This window comes from Protopterus annectens, chromosome 4.part1, assembly GCF_019279795.1.
Source record: "Protopterus annectens isolate FY-2018-M chromosome 4.part1, PAN1.0, whole genome shotgun sequence".
Taxonomy (NCBI): Eukaryota; Metazoa; Chordata; order Ceratodontiformes; family Protopteridae; genus Protopterus; species Protopterus annectens.
The window spans coordinates 360263051-360284149 of NC_056734.1; the positions used below are offsets into that span (position 1 = coordinate 360263051).

General features: G+C 42.0%; 1 protein-coding gene across 1 annotated transcript in view; it reads right to left on the bottom strand.

Annotated features, from left to right (window-relative positions):
• DNAJC19 (DnaJ heat shock protein family (Hsp40) member C19) overlaps nucleotides 1–21099 on the bottom strand; it is a 630746-nt gene that overhangs the window by 218275 nt on the left and 391372 nt on the right. The window contains exon 3 of the mRNA XM_044070178.1: nucleotides 18943–19016. Within this exon, the coding sequence (XP_043926113.1) occupies nucleotides 18943–19016 (74 nt within the window). The remainder of the gene's footprint in view (nucleotides 1–18942; nucleotides 19017–21099) is intronic.

Below are 21099 nucleotides of genomic sequence, written 5' to 3' on the forward strand. Positions count from 1 at the left end.
CAGCTTCAATCACACCTTGAAAATCACATGCTGAATGAGAGAAAGGGAAAAGAAGTCTGGTCTGGTAGATGCAGAGGAATCCCTTGAAAAGGAGGGAGAAACTTTGATAGATTACTCTTAGAACCCATCTGTCTGGAACTATCTATTGCCAAAGAGAGAAATGGAGATTCAGAATTTCTGGAAGGATTACGAGAGTATCAAGGTGGGAGTGGAGAGGGAAGCCTTTCATATCGTCATCCAAGCATATTAGACTGTTTATTAGACTGTCCTTTGTTTTTTGTTTTTTGGGGGGGGGGGTTCTGCTTTCTTTTTGGAACCTCACTGCCATTGATTTTTAAACATTTACTTACCTGAAGCTTTTGCTGCGTCAGTATTTTGCTTTTTTTAAAGATGGTTCTAGAGGGAGCACTAAATCTCTTGGCAAACTTGGAGAAGGAAAAATGAAAAATCTTGAGAGATCCCTTAAATCAGCTTATCTTTCTAATCCCTCTGCAGCAGGAAGTCTAAAAACTAAGTCTATACATCAGGGAGAATTGGACATTTCATTTTTGAGATAATCTGAAAGACTGAAATTGCAACCAAGCAACTCTCCTAAAGCGGCCCTGGCAGTGGCATCAACAGAATCATATGCATGTTTCATACGTGTTGCAGAACACATTTTTCTCCCCAAATCTATCAAACGCCATCCCATTTTTGTCAGGAGCAGAGGTATTAGTATTAACCAAATGTTTTACAGTAACTGCATTCACTAAATTAATAACTACTGAGTTAGGTCTGGGATAAGTGTACAACTTAAAAGAAGCAGGAACTTTATATCTATCTGCTTTCTTGGCGCAATAGGCTGTCTTGTCAGTCAAATTATACACTGGGACAAAAACATCCTCCCTTGAAGAGCTGGGCTAGGTTCTGGAAATTTCAGATGTAACAAATCGTAACACTTTCCTGGGGAATGAGAAACATCATGATTTTCACATTTAAACAATGGACTCATTCTGGAAATAGTTTCAATGAAGAGAATCATTCAGAGAGATTGACCAAAGCCACTCTCTCCTCAGAATATGAATCAGAAACCTGGAGAGACAAGACAGAATCTGTCCTTTCACAATCATTTTGAGGTTCAAAATCTTTAATTGCTTCAGAAAATGAAGAACTTCTTTTACCAGAAGCAACCATAATGGAAGTCAATCGCCTGAACTAAACCCTGAGCCAAATCCATTAAATATCTCCTGAGAAAAGTAATTGAGACAGAAGAGATACATCGAAGACTTGGTTTCTTTTTCAAAGGAATTTCTGAAGAAACAGACCAGTTTTTGAAAGGGATGGGCACAGCTTTCTGGCTAGGCATTTCCTGTTGCTTCTCCCAGGACCAACAAGAGTGGCTCTCCCTTGCCTGCCAAGAGCAGTCCAACAGTTGAAGAGGATGTGTCTAACCCCTGGTCTATGGTGGCTATAGGGACTACATCAGCAGGAGACAGGGAAAAAGATGAATGACTGCAACAGATTCACCCATCAGCGTATGGGGCACTTTGTCATCATAGCAGGATACTGAAAGCTGTTCAGTAATTTTCTTCTTTTTTGTGGCTGGAAGAAAGAAGAACTGAGGAACCAGTAGCTTGCTCAACTGTTAAGCTGAAAAAGATGCCTGTTTCAAGGAAAAGCCTAGCAGTAGTCAGAAAAGAGGTTAGTAGTAAAATAAAGAAAGCATTCCCCATAAACACACAGTAAAAATTACTTTAAACACTTACCCCAGTCCCCAAAAGTAAAGCAGTACAACTTTTACTTCAAAAATACTAGTTTAAAATTAGTTTTGCCAACACTTTACCAGAAAAGTAAAAAAGTGAAGCTCTTGTGTAAAAGCACTCGCATGACAGTCAATAAAACTACTGCTTTATAACTTAATTAATTAATATTTCACAGAAAGAGTACAGCTATTGTCTTAAGAAGGAAAGTAGATTTTTTTTCACTGAACAGAACCTATCTGCCCAGCACTGGACCAGCATTAGCAGACAGTCGATCCTTGAAAGCCCACAACAGCAGTGCTCTTCAGTGTCAGGAAAGCGCAGGAGGGCTTTGCTCTCAAATCTGACTTTTTAATAATCTCAGTTCAAGCTATCAGTTTGGGCACATGCTCTGAAAGCTTTAGATGATGGCCAGATGTTTTATACTTAGCAGTTTATAACCCATATAGCTATGACTACTGCAGTAGTGATCCATATGATAAACATCACAATTACTCTCTAATGTACTAAAGTCATCCCAATTACAAAATAATGTAGTTACATGGAAAAAAAATCAAACTTACTGCAGACAGCTACATCACTGTTTGCAGAGTGAATGGAGTGGCACCCAGTATAGAAATGTAAAGGTTTCTCTAAACTTCTGAACAAAAAGAAAAACATGGAGGTTTTGTGTTTTTTTAAATGAGGTTATTTATCAGCATAACCCTCAGTTACAGACCAGGCTTCCTTTGAAGAGCGATATAGAAGCAGGCTGTTATAAACGTTCATACTTTGGGAAGCAGATATCAGTATTTAATGACATGACTTAAAAAGTAACCTATCTCCATCTGGAACATCCCCATGGAATGCAACATCATTTTTTTAAGAAGATAAACAAGACAGCAAAAGGATACCAAACAAAAAAAAATCTAGTGCGGAAGGGCAGTATCATGATGCTCAAGTTGAACTGAGTTATTCAACACTGTTTTCATGTAAACTACAAAGTAATTGATTGTGTGGGCATGAAGCTGTCATCAGATTACAGAAAAAGTGAGATATCTGTGGAAGATCAAAAGGAATGAGAGTGGCATCTCAAGTTGTGGTATCACCATCTTGTGAAGAAGGGAATCACTGATCACTTAAGCAGCTCTGGAAAATGAATTTAGTCCTCTCAAAGTCATGTGGTAACAAAAGGAAGTGTATTTAGATTTGCTGAATCATTATCAAAAGCAACTTGAGACATACGGTCATGATTCTACTGATTTTTCTTTTCTCTAGTAGCGGTATGACTCAGTGTAACCACTGCAGCAGCAAGTGGTGGATATTTGTGATGCTGAGCATTCAAAGTGTACATTAAGCAGAAGCTGGTCACTTTGGAGGATAAGGCAAGCAAGTGAAGCTTGTGGCTCAATGGTATTTTGGAAGGTAAGAAAGGATTTTACTGGAAACTGTGAAAACTAAGATGGCACAATGGATGACGTTCTTAAAGAGGTCACTGAATATTGAAAAGGCCTACAGAATTGCAGCCATCCTTGGCAGACAGGGCATATGGTCGACAAACTGCGTTTCTAATTCAGTTTGTTAGCCGGTATGAAAAAAAGTAGGTTCTGCTCAGTTGTGGCAGCTTGGAATAAAGATAACACTGGAAGGAAGGACGGCTTTGGTAGAAAGCAGCAAAGGGTTCTGTTTATATTTGATATTAAGGGAATACCAACAGTGTAAATTACGATACAAGTTATCTTTCTCAGTTGTGCCAAAAATGATTTTCCCGCCATAAAAAATGCAACTGCTCACCACAACTCAATCTATGAAGGACAGTTTGCAAGGGCTTCCATTCTCTTTAGTCTATGTGAGGAAGGACAGTGATTTCAGACTCAGGGAAAGGTAATAATGGTTGTAAAACCATCTACGTCACAGCTGAAAAAGATCTCTGGAGCAGTCCACCTACCCAGTTATCATACAGTAAAAATAAACTGCTAAAATGAGAGAGAAATGGCAGTCAGAGACTAAGCAAAAGTAAAGGTGAACTGTCTGCGGTCTGTTCCTTTGTTGGTATTAGATGGGGGGAAAAGACTGAAAAAAACACTTAAGATTTTGGACATTTACTGCATTACTGCAAAGAGTGATCATGGGCAATTAACAGTAAAGGTATTATTTCTAAGATGAAATTGGAAGGTGAAATGTCTTTGAATTTTAACATTATAGGATACTACTGACATTGCTGGCTTATACTGTTGAAATGAAAGGGATGGGTGGTAATGTTTCTGCAGCAATATGATCAGAGACAAAAAACAATGGACACTTTATTGAATTTGTGTTTTGAGGTACTTGTACACATTCAACTGTATCAGTAAATTACAACGATAAAAAGGACAGATCAAGGGCCAGTATGAGAAATTTTGATATTTTAAAGGTTTCAAATATCAGCTGGTTAAACTTATTTTTTTGTGGTTACCTGGCTGTGTTAAAACTCAAACTCTCTGATAATATGCAGATGTAAATCAATACAATATTGTTATATCAATGAATGTAAGTTCTTAATCTGAAGTGTCACCATCTATCAGGATGGCATTACATAGGGCAGCTTGGACTTCTGTGTTTCTCATTTTTTTCTTTTCTTTATTTGTATCTTAACCTGTGCACTGCAACAGTTTTCAGGGAAGGCTTGAATGTATAGCTTCATGATAATGTACAATCAGAAGTGCACAGCAGGTGTTTTAACACAGAAATGATTTGAAAGCCATGGACATTTAATAAGCAGTGGATTATTATGTTGTGTTTTAAGTGAAAGCTCAAGTGTTGTACATGTTACATCTCACGATGTACTACTTATAAATGGGTGATTGTCATCTTATGTAAGAAGTGTGTGTGTGAACACTATATATGCCAAATTCCCCAAGTACAGTTATGTGAAAATGCTATGGTACCATGCTCTACAAATGGTTTGCAAAGTTGAATATTTGCTTGAGAACTAATTCTTGATCTGGTGCAACCCTGATCATGTGTATTAATTTTTCATTTTATAGGATTTTATAAATGGTTATACCAGACTGTTAATTCTCTTCTAAAAATACTAAAGTTATAGACTGACAAAATATTCATGAATTCCAAAAGGCTACTGCTCCATTGAGGACAATACATTTGTTTTGATGACAGACAATGTATATCACATTTGTATGCTCTTTTATGCTAGTAAAATTTGTAATATTATTTCCAAGGCACTTCCAGGAACATATCTTATGGCTAGCGGTCACTGACATTTTTGGGTAAAAAAGCATGGTGCACATCAAGCAAAGGACTTTGAAGAGTTATGAATTGTACATATTTAGCATAGTTAATGACACTGATTTGTTATATTATGATGTAGATGTCTATCTGGGTGTTTCACTATTGCAATGTATCAACTGTTAAGGGACAACCCCAAGATTCTCACTACACCTTTCTAAACATACTGGAAAATATTAAGATAGAATCAAACACCCTAATACTGGGTGATTTTAACTACCCTGCCATTAACTGGGAAAACTACTCATGCACCAACACCTTTGCCCAACGGTTCTTGGAATTCATAAATTCCAACGCCCTGGATCAACTAATCCATAGTCCCACCAGAGGCTCCAATATCCTTGACCTGGTCATTACCAACATGGGATATCGATGCTCCACACCTATGGTCACCCCCTCGTCAGTCAGGTCTCACCATAAGCTAATCACCCTTAACATCCACATACCACCTCCACCACCCAGTAAGGAAACCTCCATAAAAAACTTCTCCAAAGCCAACTTCATGCTACTCAAGTCAGAAGTGACAAACTTCACGACACCCATGCAGATGGGAACTGAAAGTTCAACTGCTGAATCTTGCACTAAGGCACTGTATAAGCACATCCACTCATGCATGAATCGTGCCATCCCAAATAGAACAAAGATGCTCTCATCCAAAAAAAGGAATCCAATCTGGTGGTCCCCTGCCATAAACAAACTTTACAGCAAAAGGAAGAAACTGTTGCAGAAAAGAGGAAAATCCCAGGATGCAAGAAACTCTCTTACCAGCCTCAGTAAGAAACTGAGATCCCTCATAAAATCCTCCAAAGCTAGTTACGAAAATAAAATTGCCAACGATTCCAAAGACAACCACAAGGCATTCTATAATTATGTCAAGAATCTAAATGGCAATGCTCAGATCTGCTCTGAGCTAAAACAGAATGGCATTAAATATACTGATCCCAAGGATATTGCCAATATCCTGGCAGATCGATTCAGTGCCAACTTCACCCCCTAAATGGCCCATCTCAATACCGGAAGATTGCCAAATTCCGGTAATAACGGCCACATAGGTAAAAAACGCACTCTCCAAAGCTAAGAATACAGCATTCATAGGACCAGATGACATACCGGGCTGTGTACTACATGAACGACAATATGAACTGGCACCTCACCTAAGTGTCATGTTTAATCATAGCCTCACCTCAGGTTTCATGCCCACTAAGTGGTGCACAGCTACAGTTATCCGACTCCACAAGGGGGGATCCACCTTGGATCCCGGAAACTACCGTCCCATCAGTCTGACGAGCCTTATCTGCAAGGCCATGGAGCGTATTATCATGGAACTTATAAACAAAGACACTGGCAATCTTCAAACACTGGACCCCACCCAGTTTGGGTTTGTGAAGGGCCGATCATGTCTCCTGAACCTGACTGACTTCTTCGAATCAGTCTCCAGAGCCATGGACAAGGGTAAGGTGGTCCACACAGCCTATCTAGACCTTGCCAAGGCCTTTGACACCATCCCCCACTCTGGAATCATAGATAAACTTACTAAGCTGGGCATTAATCCCTACGTCACCCAATGGGTTGCTTACTGATAGAACCTACACTGAAAAAGTAGCCGACTCCAAATCCGGCTCCAGAAAAGTGACAAGTGGAGTACCTCAAGGTTCAGTCCTGGGACTGCTCTTGTTTGGCATCTACTTCTCTGAAGTACAGGCCAACACTAAGGGACTCTTTCTAACAAAGTTCGCAGATGACTGCAAACTGGGAGCCATTACTGAATCCCCAAATGATGTAGATACTCTACAAAAGGGCCTTGCAGAAACAGATGCTTGGTGCCAGAGCCATGGGCTCAAGCTCAATGCCAAGAAATGTATAGTTATCCCCTTTGGGAACAAACATGTACTCATGAATTACCACATAGGTGGCAGTACACTAAACACCGAAAGTGTGATAAAAGACTTAGGGACACAGGTGGACAGTGGTCTCACCTTCGATAACCACATCGCCACAACAGTCAGGAAATCCTTCTATGTGGCACACCTCATCACTAAGGGCTTTTCAACCAGAAAAAAGGAGGTCATTGTCCCACTGTACTCATCCCTCATTAGACCCATTATAGAATACAACACCCCGTTTGGTATGTACCTCTCAAGACATCTGTAACAACTGGAAAGGCCGCAGAAATACCTCAATAAAAGAATCACAGGCCTAAAGCAGATGCCCTACGCTGACCGCCTTAAAAAACTCCAACTATACTCTGTCGCATATCATCTACTCAGAGGCAATCTCTGCTTAACATACAAGGCCATGTCAAACCCAGAGCTGTTGGACATGCTACACTTAAAGAAATCCCAATCCCTCAGAGTCACACGCTCCAGGGATCTAAACCTTGTCATCACAATAAACAAAACAAGCTGGAGGGATAGGTTCCTGACCCAGAGACTCCCCAGACTCTGGAACAGATTGCCCATACATGTAAAGCAGAGTGACTCTTTGGCCCTCTTCAAAAGGAACCTTGACGATTGGATGGGAGAAAGGAAATTCACCCCAGGGATCAAGTCAGTCGCCCTGCTAGACAGGGGTCCAGGGAAGTAAATAGTGTGGGAAGAGATAGTCAGGGAATTGTTATGGCTAGGCTTGTATAGACCCTAGGGCTGATAGCCTAGTACCAACCTATAAACCTAGGACACTGTATTTGAATGGACTTCTACAAGGCCAACGTGGAAAATTATTTAATTTTTTGTGAGGGCAGCATCCATTTATGGTCATCTTACTAGTGAGGATGGGTCAAGTATTTAAGGACTGGTGTTGGGTGAAAGCACATGATCGGGTTGCTTAGGTGGCTTGAGGGTGGGGATGTGGATTATTTTTCATACCTGTTGTCACAGGGCATCTTTCCAGACATAAGACTGCCTGTGATAAATAGAAGGGACCTTATAACTCCTAAGTTTTAGTACAATTGTTATATCACATTTTGCTTAGACTTATCAAGGTTTAGTAAGATGAAGCACTGTGTCTCAAAATTAGTTTGAAAGAGTAAGTATGTTCCATGGGATCACTGAGGTTAGAGGTAATACCTGTAAGCAGACAAAGGAGATGAAGTGAACTTAGCATTAGTGTAGGGAAAGGCTGTGCTAATAGATGGTCTGAGACTCTGCTATCTGTGATAGTAAGTGGAGAAGGGTTTGATGCATGAAATGGTGAAGGGAATTCAGTTTAATGTACCCCTACATGAGTAAGAGGTTTGATCCGAACAGAAGTAGGATATATTTAAGAATTCAGAGGGGGTTATAAAAGGATTATTCCACTACATAGCTGGTGTAGTTCCTGCACATGCCAGGCATACCTCTCAATCTCTTAACCCAAGAAATCTGGACAAAGCCTCAAATTATGGGGGGACAAAGGCCAAAATATAGGGACAGATTTTAAATACTGCTGTTATAAACTTAGAAAAGCAGGATTTGTGTTGACATGCATTTTCTGAATGATAAGAAGTCTGAAACTCAAATCTATGTGATTTAGTGACCTCAATCATCAGAGATTTGCCAAAAATAGCAAAATGAGGCAAAAATCTAGGTAGTTGAGAAGTATGATGCCAGGCTATGCGTTAATGGTGAATTTCCGAATAAAAAATGAATTGAAATGTGGGAAAAACATTAAGAACACTGTGTCATTGTATATTGTCTGAAAGGATTGGTATACCAAAGGAGATGATTTATCATGCTGTAATTAAGTTATGAAGGTCACAATAAACTTTTGAAGCAACTAAGAGAGTTTATGTAAATAGCCTGCCAACAGGTTCCTGTATGAATGTTTGTTTTTCCTGTTTCTTATTCCCCTTCAAAAGTTTTTTTTTTTTTTTTTGAAAAAAAAACAAACTAGTTTTTTTGAAAAAAAAAACAAACTAGAAGACTAAAACAAGCAAAGTACAGTTTTGTACCTACCATAAATGTAGATGTCCGAACAGGAATGCATCTGCAGTCCTTACAAATGGGTTGTCCTGTCGTCAGGCAGCCCTTCGGTCGGCCGGATTCCAAAGTCTGGGTCTGGCCTCGGCTGGTGTCGCACTTCACCCAACGTCATAGCTGCAGTTCTTCGGGTATAAAGGCATCAGCCGACGCCATTTTCCTCAGTGTTTCTTGCCCCAGATGCCAGTTGCCCTCTTGGATAGCTAAATTTTGGATAAATGCCAATGTTTCCAAATAGAAGGCAAACACAAAAAATAAGCATGTATGTACATATATACAAACAAATACACCATAAGAGATCCCCCCCCAGCTAGCTATTAGATGGGCAAATACCCTAGGAATACCACAGAGGGGAAGGAGGGTGGGTAATCCTGACTGCAGATGCATTCCTGTTCGGACATCTACATTTATGGTAGGTACAAAACTGTACTATGTCCTTCAAGGATGCATCTGCAGTCCTTACAAATGGGTAGAATACCATAGCCAAACTAGGGGAGGAGGAAGAAGAAATTATGGTGTAGTTAGGATCCCTTACTTGTGAAGTCGGAGGATCCGACGGCATTATGTACGCAAAATCTGAGCCGAAAAACTGTTCAGCAAACTCTGACCGATGTCTAAGCGTCCGTCGGTTGAAAGAAGCACAGGCTAAACAAGCTGCTACGTCGTGGTCTGGGCCTAAACAAGGTAAGCAGTAAGAGTGGAAATCTTTATGAGGTATTTGTTTCCCACAAGTTAAACAGTTATTCACTTTTTCTGACATCGGCTGAGGCAAGAAAGAGTCCCCAACGGGGTACTTAGCTTTTTAGAAGTCTTCGAAGTAGTATTCGGTAGTAGTAATCTCTGGATCTGACCGACCGGCACTTGCGAACAGCTTCTGCTTCGGGCGCCACGCGGCAAGAAAGACTGAGGAAAATGGCGTCGGCTGATGCCTTTATACCCGAAGAACTGCAGCTATGACGTCGGGTGAAGTGCGACACCAGCCGAGGCCAGACCCAAACTTTGGAATCCGGCCAACCGAAGGGCTGCCTGACGACAGGACAACCCATTTGTAAGGACTGCAGATGCATCCTTGAAGGACATCCACAGTGTCTAGCAGAATGTAACACATTTGCTTTAATAACACTCAGACTGACATGGTGAGAAAGCAAATAGATTCTTGGGAAATAGCATTTCACATTTATAATCACATTTCACTGAAAAAAATAATATGCAGGGTACCAAAAAATGAGTGAAACAAGATGTACAGTTTGCCATAAGTTAAGAATCAAGTATTACCCAAATGTGAAGAACGTTTCTGTCTTCCAATAATCAGCTTAACCAATAATCATTCCCATGAGGCATTACTGACCTACTCATTCCCGCCATTATCTTTTTGGCCTTTATCATTCTCTGACAATTGAGCCTTACCTTACACGTTACTGATCCATCCATTTCCCTTTCCTGCCTGGCATCAGTACCCTACATTACCCTAAGAGGAGTGTCCTATATTTCCAGAAGGGAACACTCGATCTCATCTTATAAACAAGGTAGTGGTGAGGACAGCTGGGCACCACTAAACTGCTAAACATGACTGGCTGTGATTTTTCAGTTACACCCTAACAGCCTTCTCCCACAGCTGGACAGAAGGAGCTGAGCAGTGGAGTGCTAGTATGTGGGTATTTGCTTCCATACACCTACTATGCTAAGCTATACAGTGATGCTCTCTTTGGACACTTAAAAGATCACACATAATCTTCTAATACACAACATACACCTAAGATGTAAAGTACAGTTTTGTACCTACCATAAATGTAGATGTTTGAGTGTACACCCTGCTGCAGTCATCACACTTGGGTTATCTTGTCGTCAGGCGGTCCCACAGTCGGCCTGAATTCCAAAGTCTTGGTCTGGCATCGGTTGCTGTCATTTCTTCCCTGACGTCAGTGCGCCAGGGGTATATATGATGCATCCGAAACCATTTTCTTCAGTTTTTCTTGCCCCAGATGTCAGGTGCCCCCAAAAAGGTGGTCAGTAATTAGTACCAATCTAATAAATTTAGCACAAACGCAACATCCCTCCAGCTATAAGCAAATACATCAGAAAGGTATTGTAAAGATTTAGTTAGTTAGTCAGAGGGGATGGAGGGAGGGTAACCTGGACTGCAGCAGGGTGTACATTCGAACATCTACATTTATGGTAGATACAAAACTGTACTATGTTCATCGTGTTACCCTGCTGCAGTCATCACACTTGGGTAGAATCCCAAAGCTAAGGATGGGAGGAGGAGTCAAAGAGGGTTAGAGGAGGCTAGGAGTCCCAGCAGAACTGCAGTGGCGAAGCCAGCTCTAGTCTTAGAGTAAAATGGTAAATGGTAGTGTTTGGTGAAGGTGTGTACTGAACTCCAAGTTGCAGTTTCCAAAATATCCTTGGTTGGCACCCCCCTGAGGAAGGCTGTAGAAGTAGCTGCTGCCCTGGTAGAGTGGGGCCTTATGGTAGCAGGAACTGGTTTTCCATGATGGGTATAGCAAAAACGAATGCAATGTCCTATCCATTTGGAAATGGTCTGTTTTGATATAGCCTTCCCTTCTGAAGCTGCAACATAGGTTACAAAGAGCTGGTCAGATTTTCTGAAAACCTTAGTTTTATCCAAGTAGTAACAAAGTTGCCTGTGAATGTCTAAGGAATGCAAGAGTCTTTCTCCTTTGTTCTGTGGATTTGGAAAGAAGGTGGGTAAGTGAATGGTTTGATTTAAAGCCACACTGGATACCACCTTAGGCATGAAGGAAGGATTAGTTCATAGAGAAACTCTGTCTTGATGGAAAATGAGGAAAGGTTCCACTGCCATTAGTGCCTGAAGCTCTGAGACTCTTCTGGCTGAAGTTATTGCTAGCAGCAGGGCAGTCTTCCATGATATAAACTTTAGATCAGCAGAGAAAGCTGGTTCAAAGGGAGGTAGCGTAAGTTTTTCCAGAACAAAGTTGAGGTCCCAGGTTGGTGTAGGTGCTCTCCTGAGGGGCCTAATGTTTTTTGCCCCTCTGAGGAACTGCCTTAGAAGTGGATGTGAAAATAAGGGTGGATCCGTGTTGTAGTGGGCTGAAATAGCTGAAGCGTGGATTTTAATGGATGAAAAACAAAGTCCTTTGTGCAACATCTCCGTTAAATACTGTAGAATCTGAGGCATGTGAGGCTGAAGGGTATTTTGGCCTTTAGCTTGGTTCCAGGAGCAAAACCTTTTCCATTTGTCCGAGTAGGCCTTCCTGGTGCTGGGCCTCCTAGCTTCCAGAATAACATCCATAACTGCTTGAGGGAGAGGAGCTGGCTGGATACTTAGGTGATTTGCCATGCAGCCAAATTTAAGGTTTTGAGCTGGCTGTGTAGAATCGGATTGTCTTGCTGTGTGAGCAAATGGGCAATTTGTGGTAAAATCCAAGGTGGGCCCTGGGCCATATTCCTTAATTGTGGGTACCAGTGCTGGCGTGGCCAGTCTGGGGCTACGAGTATCATTCGTGGTCTCTCCTTTCTGACTTTCAGAAGCACCTTTGAGAGAAGGGGCAATGGAGGGAAGGCATATCCGGTCAGGTTTTTCCAACTGAATGAGAGTGCGTCCACTTTCCAAGCTTGATGGTGAGGTGTCCTTGTACAAAATTTTGTTAGCTGATAGTTTTGGGGGCTGGCAAACAGGTCTATGTCTCGTGGCCCCATTTTTGAGTTATCATTGCAAATACTTGTGGATCCAGTTTCCACTCGTGGGGATCCATGATGTTTCTGCTGAGGTCGTCTGCCAATGTGTTCTTTTTTCCTGGCAGGAATTGAGCTTGTAGCTGAACTTGGTAAGCCTGTGCTTTGTTCCACAAGGTCATTGCTTGCCTGCATAGAGGGTAGGAGTGTGTACTCCCTTGTTTGTTTATGTATCACATTACTGTGGTGTTGTCCATCCTTATTGTAAGCTGTCCTGGATGTAAGAGGTTCTTGAAGGCTGTCGGAGCATTCTGTACAGCTAGCATCTCTTTTTGATTGATGTGCAGATTCCTTTGATCTGCAGTCCATATGCCTTGAACGCACTGTCCTGCCATGTGTGCCCCCCAGGCATAGTCTGATGCATCTGTTGTCATAGTTTGCCTGGCTGGGGGCAAGGTGAAAGGCTGACCCTTGTTGAGGTGACATGCCTGTGGCCACCATAGAAATTCTTGTTGAAGGCCGGGAATGAGAGATATCATTGTGTCCAAGCTGTGGCTGTGTTGAGACCATATGCTTTTTAAGTACCACTATAATTTCCTCATATGCAGCTTTGCAAATGGTATTAGTAGTATGCAAGACGCCATGAAGCCCAAGGCCTGCAGAATTTTTCTTGCAGGGAGTTGGGTCTTTGTTGCCATTGTTTTGAAATATTGAGTCAGTTGTAGATGTTTGTCTGGCGTCAGATAAGCCTTCTGGGCTGTTGTATTCAAGCTGGCACCCAGGAATGTCATATTTTGTGAGGGTACTAGTTTTGATTTCTTTTCGTTTACTGTGTACCCTAGGCAACTTAGAAGATGTTTTACAAAAGCCAGATGTTGTAAGAGGATGTCCTTGCTTTCTGCCTGGATGAGGCAGTCGTCCAGGTATGGGTATATTTGAATTCCTCTTTGTCTGCAGTATGCAATTACTGGTGCCAGGCATTTTGAGAAAACCCTGGGCGCAGTGGATAAGCCAAAGGGCAGTGCAGAGAATTGATAATGGGTTGAACCTGCAATGAAACGGAGGTATTTTCTGCAACTTTATCTGATAGGGACATGCAGGTATGCCTCCTTGATCTTGCCCAACATGGGAAGAAGCTGCTGTAGTGTTAGCATCTTGAATTTGGGTACTTGTAAGAAGGTGTTTAGAATTGAAAGGTCCAGAATTGGTCTCCAGGCATTGTCCTTTCTGGGGACTAGAAAGAGTCTTGAGTAAAATCCTTGGCCTTGCTCCCGTGTTGGTACCAGTTGAATGGCTCTTATGTCCATGAGAGCTGTAATTTGTTTTTGTGCCGCTGCCCATTGATTTTGTGGCAGATTTGGCATTCCTCTTTTCGTTGGCAAGGTGTGGAAATGGAATCTGTATCCTTGTGAAATTATGTCTAGAACCCATTTGTCCTTTGTGACGATGTGCCAGTTGTCTGAAAAAAGTGCTAATTTTCCTCCCAAGGGAGCTGCCAAGAGAGTCTTGCTTGGCCATATGAGGTTTAAGTCACTGAGTTTGCCTTCTAGTAGTTTGGGGCCTGTCTTCTCCTCCCTTCTGTGTTGCAGTGCCCCATTGTCGAGGTTTGTAGTGGGTTTGTGGTTGTCCTCTGTCTCTTGGGCATCTGTATTTACCCCTCTGTGGTCTGTCAGTAGCTGGAAAGGACCAATTTTTTGTTGGCCAATTTCTGCTGAAGCGAGAGGGCTGAACCTGTAGAAAATCTTTGACCGTCTGCATAGATTTTGCCTTATCTTCCATTTTCTTTAAGACTTCTTCTGCTTTAACTCCAAATAGGACATCCTGCTGTAAGGGGGCATCTAGAAGCTTTGCTTTAACATGATCAGGCAGAGTTTGTTCCTTTAACCAAGCATGCCTACGTATAACAGACCCAGTAACAGCTGCTCTACAGGAAGCCTCCAAAGAATCAAATCCACATTGTAAAGTATGCTTGCCCACCTGTTCAGCTGCATGTAACAGATCCTGCATTTCTTTCAATTCAGATTGTTGAGGGAGTGTGCTCATTTTTTGTCTTATTTGAGACATTAGAAATTGCTGGTATTTTAGCATGTGAAATTGACAATTTAGTGCTCTCATAGCTAGAGTGGCTGAGGTGTAAACCTTTTTCCCCCACCTGTCTAGTGCTCTGGAGTCCCTTTCAGAGGGTACAGGATTTTTCGCCATAGAAGCCTTAGCCCCTTTTGGACCAGGGCTTTTATAAAGGAATTTGTGGGAGTCAGGCACTCTATAATATCTGTCTGGTTTGGCTGGAGCAGGAGGCAGAGAATCTGGATTTAAACTAGATTCTAAGTAAACATCATCCACAATGTCTAAAACAGGGGGGATAGCAAGAGGTCTGTGCTGGGGGAGTAAAAGAAATTCTCTGAGCCTTTTCTTTGAGTCAGAGTAGCCCTGACCTTCCCAGTGAAAATGTTCCCTCATAGTGTGTAAAGTTTCCCCAAAGGAGTAGTCTTCAGGAGGAGAAGCTGAGGGAATAGAATCCTCAGCATCAGAATCTTCATAAGAGGGAAAGGAGTAATCTTGGTCCTCAGAGGAGCCTGAGGAAATAGACACTTGATCAGAGGAGGCATAATCTTCCTCTTGTCTAGGCCTTTTGTCGGGGGGGGGGGGGTTGGGAACCCCTGATTAAAGAGATCAAATCTTCAGCCATTTTAAGCATCCGTTTCTTAGGCATGGGGCCTTGAACTGGAGACTGAAGTGCAGTCTTTTTTGGTTTAATAGGAGTCTTGAGCTTAGGATACGTTTTTATATTGAGCGTCATCGGTCTGAAGACACCTTCAAAAACCGAAGGTGTTTCTGCAGCACCGACATCTCTTTCTGCAATGTCGTTGGTAGGGGCTAAAGAAAATGGCTGCGTTGGCCTAGCACTCTCCGCCAAAAGCTCCGAAGCGGTCTCGGGTTCCAATTCTGCGGTAGCCAGGGGCTGCGTAGGAGCCTCACTGAAAACTGGTGAACCGGAGACCGGCCCAGCCGAGGCCTCGGAGTCTGGCTTGGGTCTAGGCTGCCTGTCCTTATCCTTGCATTTTTTGTGCACGCCGGTAGTCGGTTGCTCGACGGCATAGTGTAGTTACATTTTCTACCAAAGTAGTACGCTTATTGAACCTAGCACAAAAGCGACAACCAGTGACGTCGTGGTCTGGGCCTAGGCAAGGTATACAATAAGAATGAAAATCCTTATGAGGTATTTGCTTCCCACAAGAAATACAATTGTTAACTTTTTCTGGCATCGGTCTGAGGCAAGAAAAGTTTCCCCAACGGGGTACTTAGCTTTACTGAAGACTACGGATCTGAAATTCGACTTCGAAAATCTCAGGAGTCGGCCGACCGGCACTTGCGAACTGCTTCTGCTTCGGGCACCGCCCGGCAAGAAAGACTGAAGAAAATGGTGTCGGATGCATCATATATACCCCTGGCAAACTGATGTCAGGGAAGAAGTGACAGCAACCGACGCCGGACCAAGACTTTGGAATTCAGGCCGACTACGGGACCGCCTGATGACAAGATAACCCAAGTGTGATGACTGCAGCAGGGTAACACGATGAACATCCTATAGCTGTCACTGCTTCAATGGGATGTATACCATCCTCTCTGCAATGGACAGGCTGGCACTGGCTGCTCACTCCCAACCTTCCACAAATGTCTCTTCCAGTGCTGTGCTGCTAACCTAACCTGGGGGCTCTAAGCCACAGTCAGTGCTTTAAAACCTTACTCCACAGAGAAGTGGGAAGTGAAAGATGAGCAAGATGAGACCATCATCCATAACTGGCAAGGATTTGTTTACTCGTAAATCTCCAAGCCGTTAGTGCAGGGAAGGCAATGCATGTTTAGTGAACACTGTGCACTGGTGCTAATCTTCTGGTCACCACAACAGGATATTCCTGTTGCAGAAAAACCCTATTCCTCAAGACAGCAGAATTAGTTAGCAGCATCTGAAACCTACCACTCATAGCAAGCACACCAGGTACCATTTCCAGGTCTGTTCTCTGAACCCAGGTTGTTTGCATCAAGGGCTACAAATTCTACAGAAATAAAAGCAAGCCTACATGCATAACTATGTGACACAAAAATGACTGTCAAAAATTTTAGCCAGATGACCTTGTCCAACAGACTCAAAACATGACTGGTGGCATTTTGCATAAGTTCCTAAACACAGGTCTATATTACAACATGGAAACACTAATATCGAACACCAAAAGAGTGACAAGTATTCATCGAAACGCATTTAAGCAATTCGATGAATACTTTACAGGGCAAAGGTGTAGTTGTTCAACTTTAATGAGACAAGTGCAAAACAACAAGTGCAAAATACTCATCAGTTTAACATTCATTTATCCTTTGTCAAAGGAGCTGTGACTAATCCTTGCGATCATAGGTTTATACTAATCATTGGTTGGAGAGTCATCAAGAAGCTGGAAGAATCTTATGCTGGAAAAAAAATAAATCTTGTCCAGAATTCCATCCACCTAGTAACAGAAACATGAGACAAACAAAACACTGCAAAAATCAGGGTGCAGTCTAGCAACAGGGAGAAAGACTGTGTGTGTGCACATGACAAGGTCAATGTAAAATGATATTCTGGACTATAAAAGACTCCTTTATGGAAATTAATTGATAAAAGGTTCCTTTAGACCAGAGGGATTACATCACTATATTTATATTTTAGAATTTGAGCATTTGTAAGTTGTACCTTTAGATTTCAATATAAATTGATTTGTTTCCATGCTTTTGGTTATAGACACCTATGTATAACTATCTTACAAATAAAACTCTTGTGTCTGTCTTGTTCATCTGTATCAAGAGTCAGCATTTCTTACTATGCCTTTCTTTGAGGAAGGCAATGGCAGAAGATGATGATAGAAGTAGATTCATTCTGGTACATGGGATCATTACAGTGGTTAAACGGTTCCAATGTGGGAGTAGAATGGATCCATCTAGAAATGCTGAAGGTGCTGGACCCCTGTTATGGTTCCAAAGTTAATATGTCTTCAGTGTAGATGGAAAGCTGAGACACTAAGTATCTCCAATTTGGCAGACTGTGACAGTGGTCCCCAATTTCAAAAAAAAGACAGGAAAGAGTGTTCCACTTAGACAAGGATCACACTTCCTCAGCCTCCCTGGGAGAGCATGGGCAAGGATGCAGGAAGACTTCATTCAATGGACAAGTTGCAGATTTAAAGTAGCAAAGATCATGAAGAGATCATGGAACTCTGCCAATATTTTTCTAGACACATTTTGAGGACTTCAGTAAGGCATATGACTGTATGCCTACCAAGAATATTTTGTGGTAAATATGAGGTTCCACAGCCACCACTGCATACCATTCAGTCTCTGCTATTAGAGAAGTAAGTGATGGGTCTGCATTGTCACTGATATGTTGAATATGTTTGATTATGTTCAAGGTAGGTATAGAACTACTCCACTGGTATGTCTCATTTCCCTTAGTGTTTTGAGATGTTCATGGACAGGATATAAAAACGCAGCCAAGGTCTAAAGATTCAGTCTGGGAATGGGAAGGATGCACCTTTGCTGTCTGCAGAGGATGACTGCCACCTCACACCCACCAATCTATTGACAATGGTCTCCAGTGTGCACTAAAGAAACATGCTGCTGTACATGAAACTGCTGGGTTACAAATCAGCACCACCAAATCAAGGTTTGACAGCGAGGTCCCAGACACTGCATATAAAACTGTATCCACTCCTACACACAGATAGGGACCCTGGACTCCACACATAAAAGCAAGTGAAAGACTTTTGCATTTATACATTGTTATATTCCACCCTCCCCCAAGGGTGAGATGCAGTGAGCTCATCAGAATCTCTACACACACCTTGCCTACTCACCTACATTTCTCCATAACCATGTACTGCAGAACAAGCAGGGTCATTTATGGATGTGGCCCCCACACGTCATGGGGTTACTAATGGCCAAACATTAACCCCATGCAGAGACAGATGGGGTTACTAATGGCCAAACATTAACCCCATGCAGGGTCAGACAAACCAATAGTTATTTAATCCCACCCTTCCAGCTCTTCCAGCACCTGGATGCTACTGAAACCCATGATGCAAGTGCTGCAAATAAACACCCTGCTTTGCAATATCAACATTGAAAATCTCATATATGTTTGCGATTAAAGTAAAAATAAAACACAGAACTTATACTTCTGTGCTGAAAATATCTTGACTTATCTAGAATATTAAGTCTGCTAAGCTGATCACATATTTAAAAGCCTGAAGCAAAATGTGTGCATTAACTGTATTAAGAAAAAACAAATAGTCACTTACAGATTTAGGTAGACTCTGAAGTGCCTGCTTTACTTGAGGTTCCATGTGCTTCACTGCCTGCATGGCATATCGACCTTGAATTTAAAACACATTATTAGTCCAAGCTAAAAAATGTGGTCAAAGTTGGCCGATAAGTCATAATGCACAGCATGGCTAGCCTATAAAGAATAAAATATGTACTCCTTATTCAATGATGCTGCGGATAACTTACAAAGCTAATATATTCGTACTCCTAAGGCAAATAAGTACTATAGAGTAACATGAATGCTATGTCAGCCGAACAAGGCTGGTCTCAAAACAGCAGTCTACAGTGTGAAAGGTTTATTCCTTAAACAAGATGACAAATACAATGTTAGCAGAACACAGCAGTTCTTTTATCCAGTTTGCTTCCGTTTAGCAAACCACTCATATATATGATTTTTACAGTATAAAAGTGACATATATGTACACTATGCACACATTTAGGTCATACCGTGACATTTTGATCATTCATACTGTAATCATATACACATACATAATATGCATAGATAGTTACATGCTTATATATATATATATATATATATATATATATATATATATATATATATATATATATACACATAAAAAGTATCACATGCTCACCTGCACACACATCTAGACTACATACTTTATATATACATATGAGGATAGCTATGAAGAGGATGAAGTACCTTGTTCCCCACTGACCCTTTTTTTCAATTATAAAGGAATTCCCAATACTATTCTAGCATGTCCAAATGTCAGTTGTCAATCTCCTCTCCGGTTCAGCTGGTGAATCTGGGAATCTTGGCAATGTTACAACTGCCTCATGTACACAGACAACCCTCTCCTCCTCCCAATAAATTCCAACACATGTGAGAGATGCAACCATATAGCCAAAATGGAGGCTAAGCTCTCTCAACTCAGTACTGGCATAACCAGTCAGGAGGAGAAGGAAACCACACTCACTACAATTCCAGTCTCACATAGACCTACCACGACAGCAAATCAAACACAAGCACACAAAAACATACTCGGAGGCTCTAAATAAAAATCTGCCTAAGCAGCAGAGACCTCCAAAGCAGACACCCAAGCAACCGCTACCCCAAAACAAAACACGTGCAACACATAGCTCACAAAGCCAGTGTGCCGAACAGTCACAGCCCTTAAGGCTAAACAACACACCTGATACACTTGTAATAGGTGACTCTATCATCAGGCACACTGACCTCCCACTCACCAGGCTGAACAAGGAGAAGGTCATGGTGAGCTTTCTGTCGGGCGCTAAGATCTGCCACATAACACATGCACTCAGGTCACTCCAAGGCAAGTACAAATATGACTCAGTCATTGTCCATGCTGGTGTGAATGACCTGAGACGTACCTTCCTGGACTACATGAAAAGAGACATAGAAGAGCTCTCTGAGCATGTAGCCCAGGCCGGTATGACCCTGACCTTGAGTAGCATCTTACCCTCACCAAGAATGATGCCACAATATGAAGACAAGATGATCAATTTCAACAATTGGCTTAAGTATTGGTGTCATTCAAAGGGGATCCAATGCCTATCAGCCTGGGATGACATGCTCGACAAGCCACGGTGCTTCGTTAGGGACGGCTTGCACCTGTCACCCATGGGCTTTCGGATATTGGCAAAGGCTCTTGCTACCCCCATAGTGCCTTTTTTAGGCAAGGCTCAAAAGACAAACCCACCTCCATAGGTATCACAAGGGGTAAGAAACTAAGAGTAATGCTACTCAACGCCAGAAGTCTAAACCTCAAGATGCAAGCACTCGAAACTCTCCTTAACATGGAGAACATCGATATCTGTGCAGTAACAGAAACCTGGTTCAAGGCTCCTGAGACCACCCCAGCACTACCAGGTTATACCTCATACCATGCTTTTCGGCCCCAAAACTTGGACCGAACCACAAAAGGAGAGGGAGTATCAATATTTTTCAAAAATACCCACACCTCCAGGTTGGTGGCATAGCACGAAGCATCAGAGACTATCCATGTGCAACTAACAGTGGGTAAAACTGCCTTCCAGTTTATAGCCTGCTACAGACCACCCTCCCAAACCCAGGAACCCCACTCGGCCTTCCTGAGAACACTGGAAAATATGAAGGTCTCTCCAAACACCATTATATTGGGCAACTT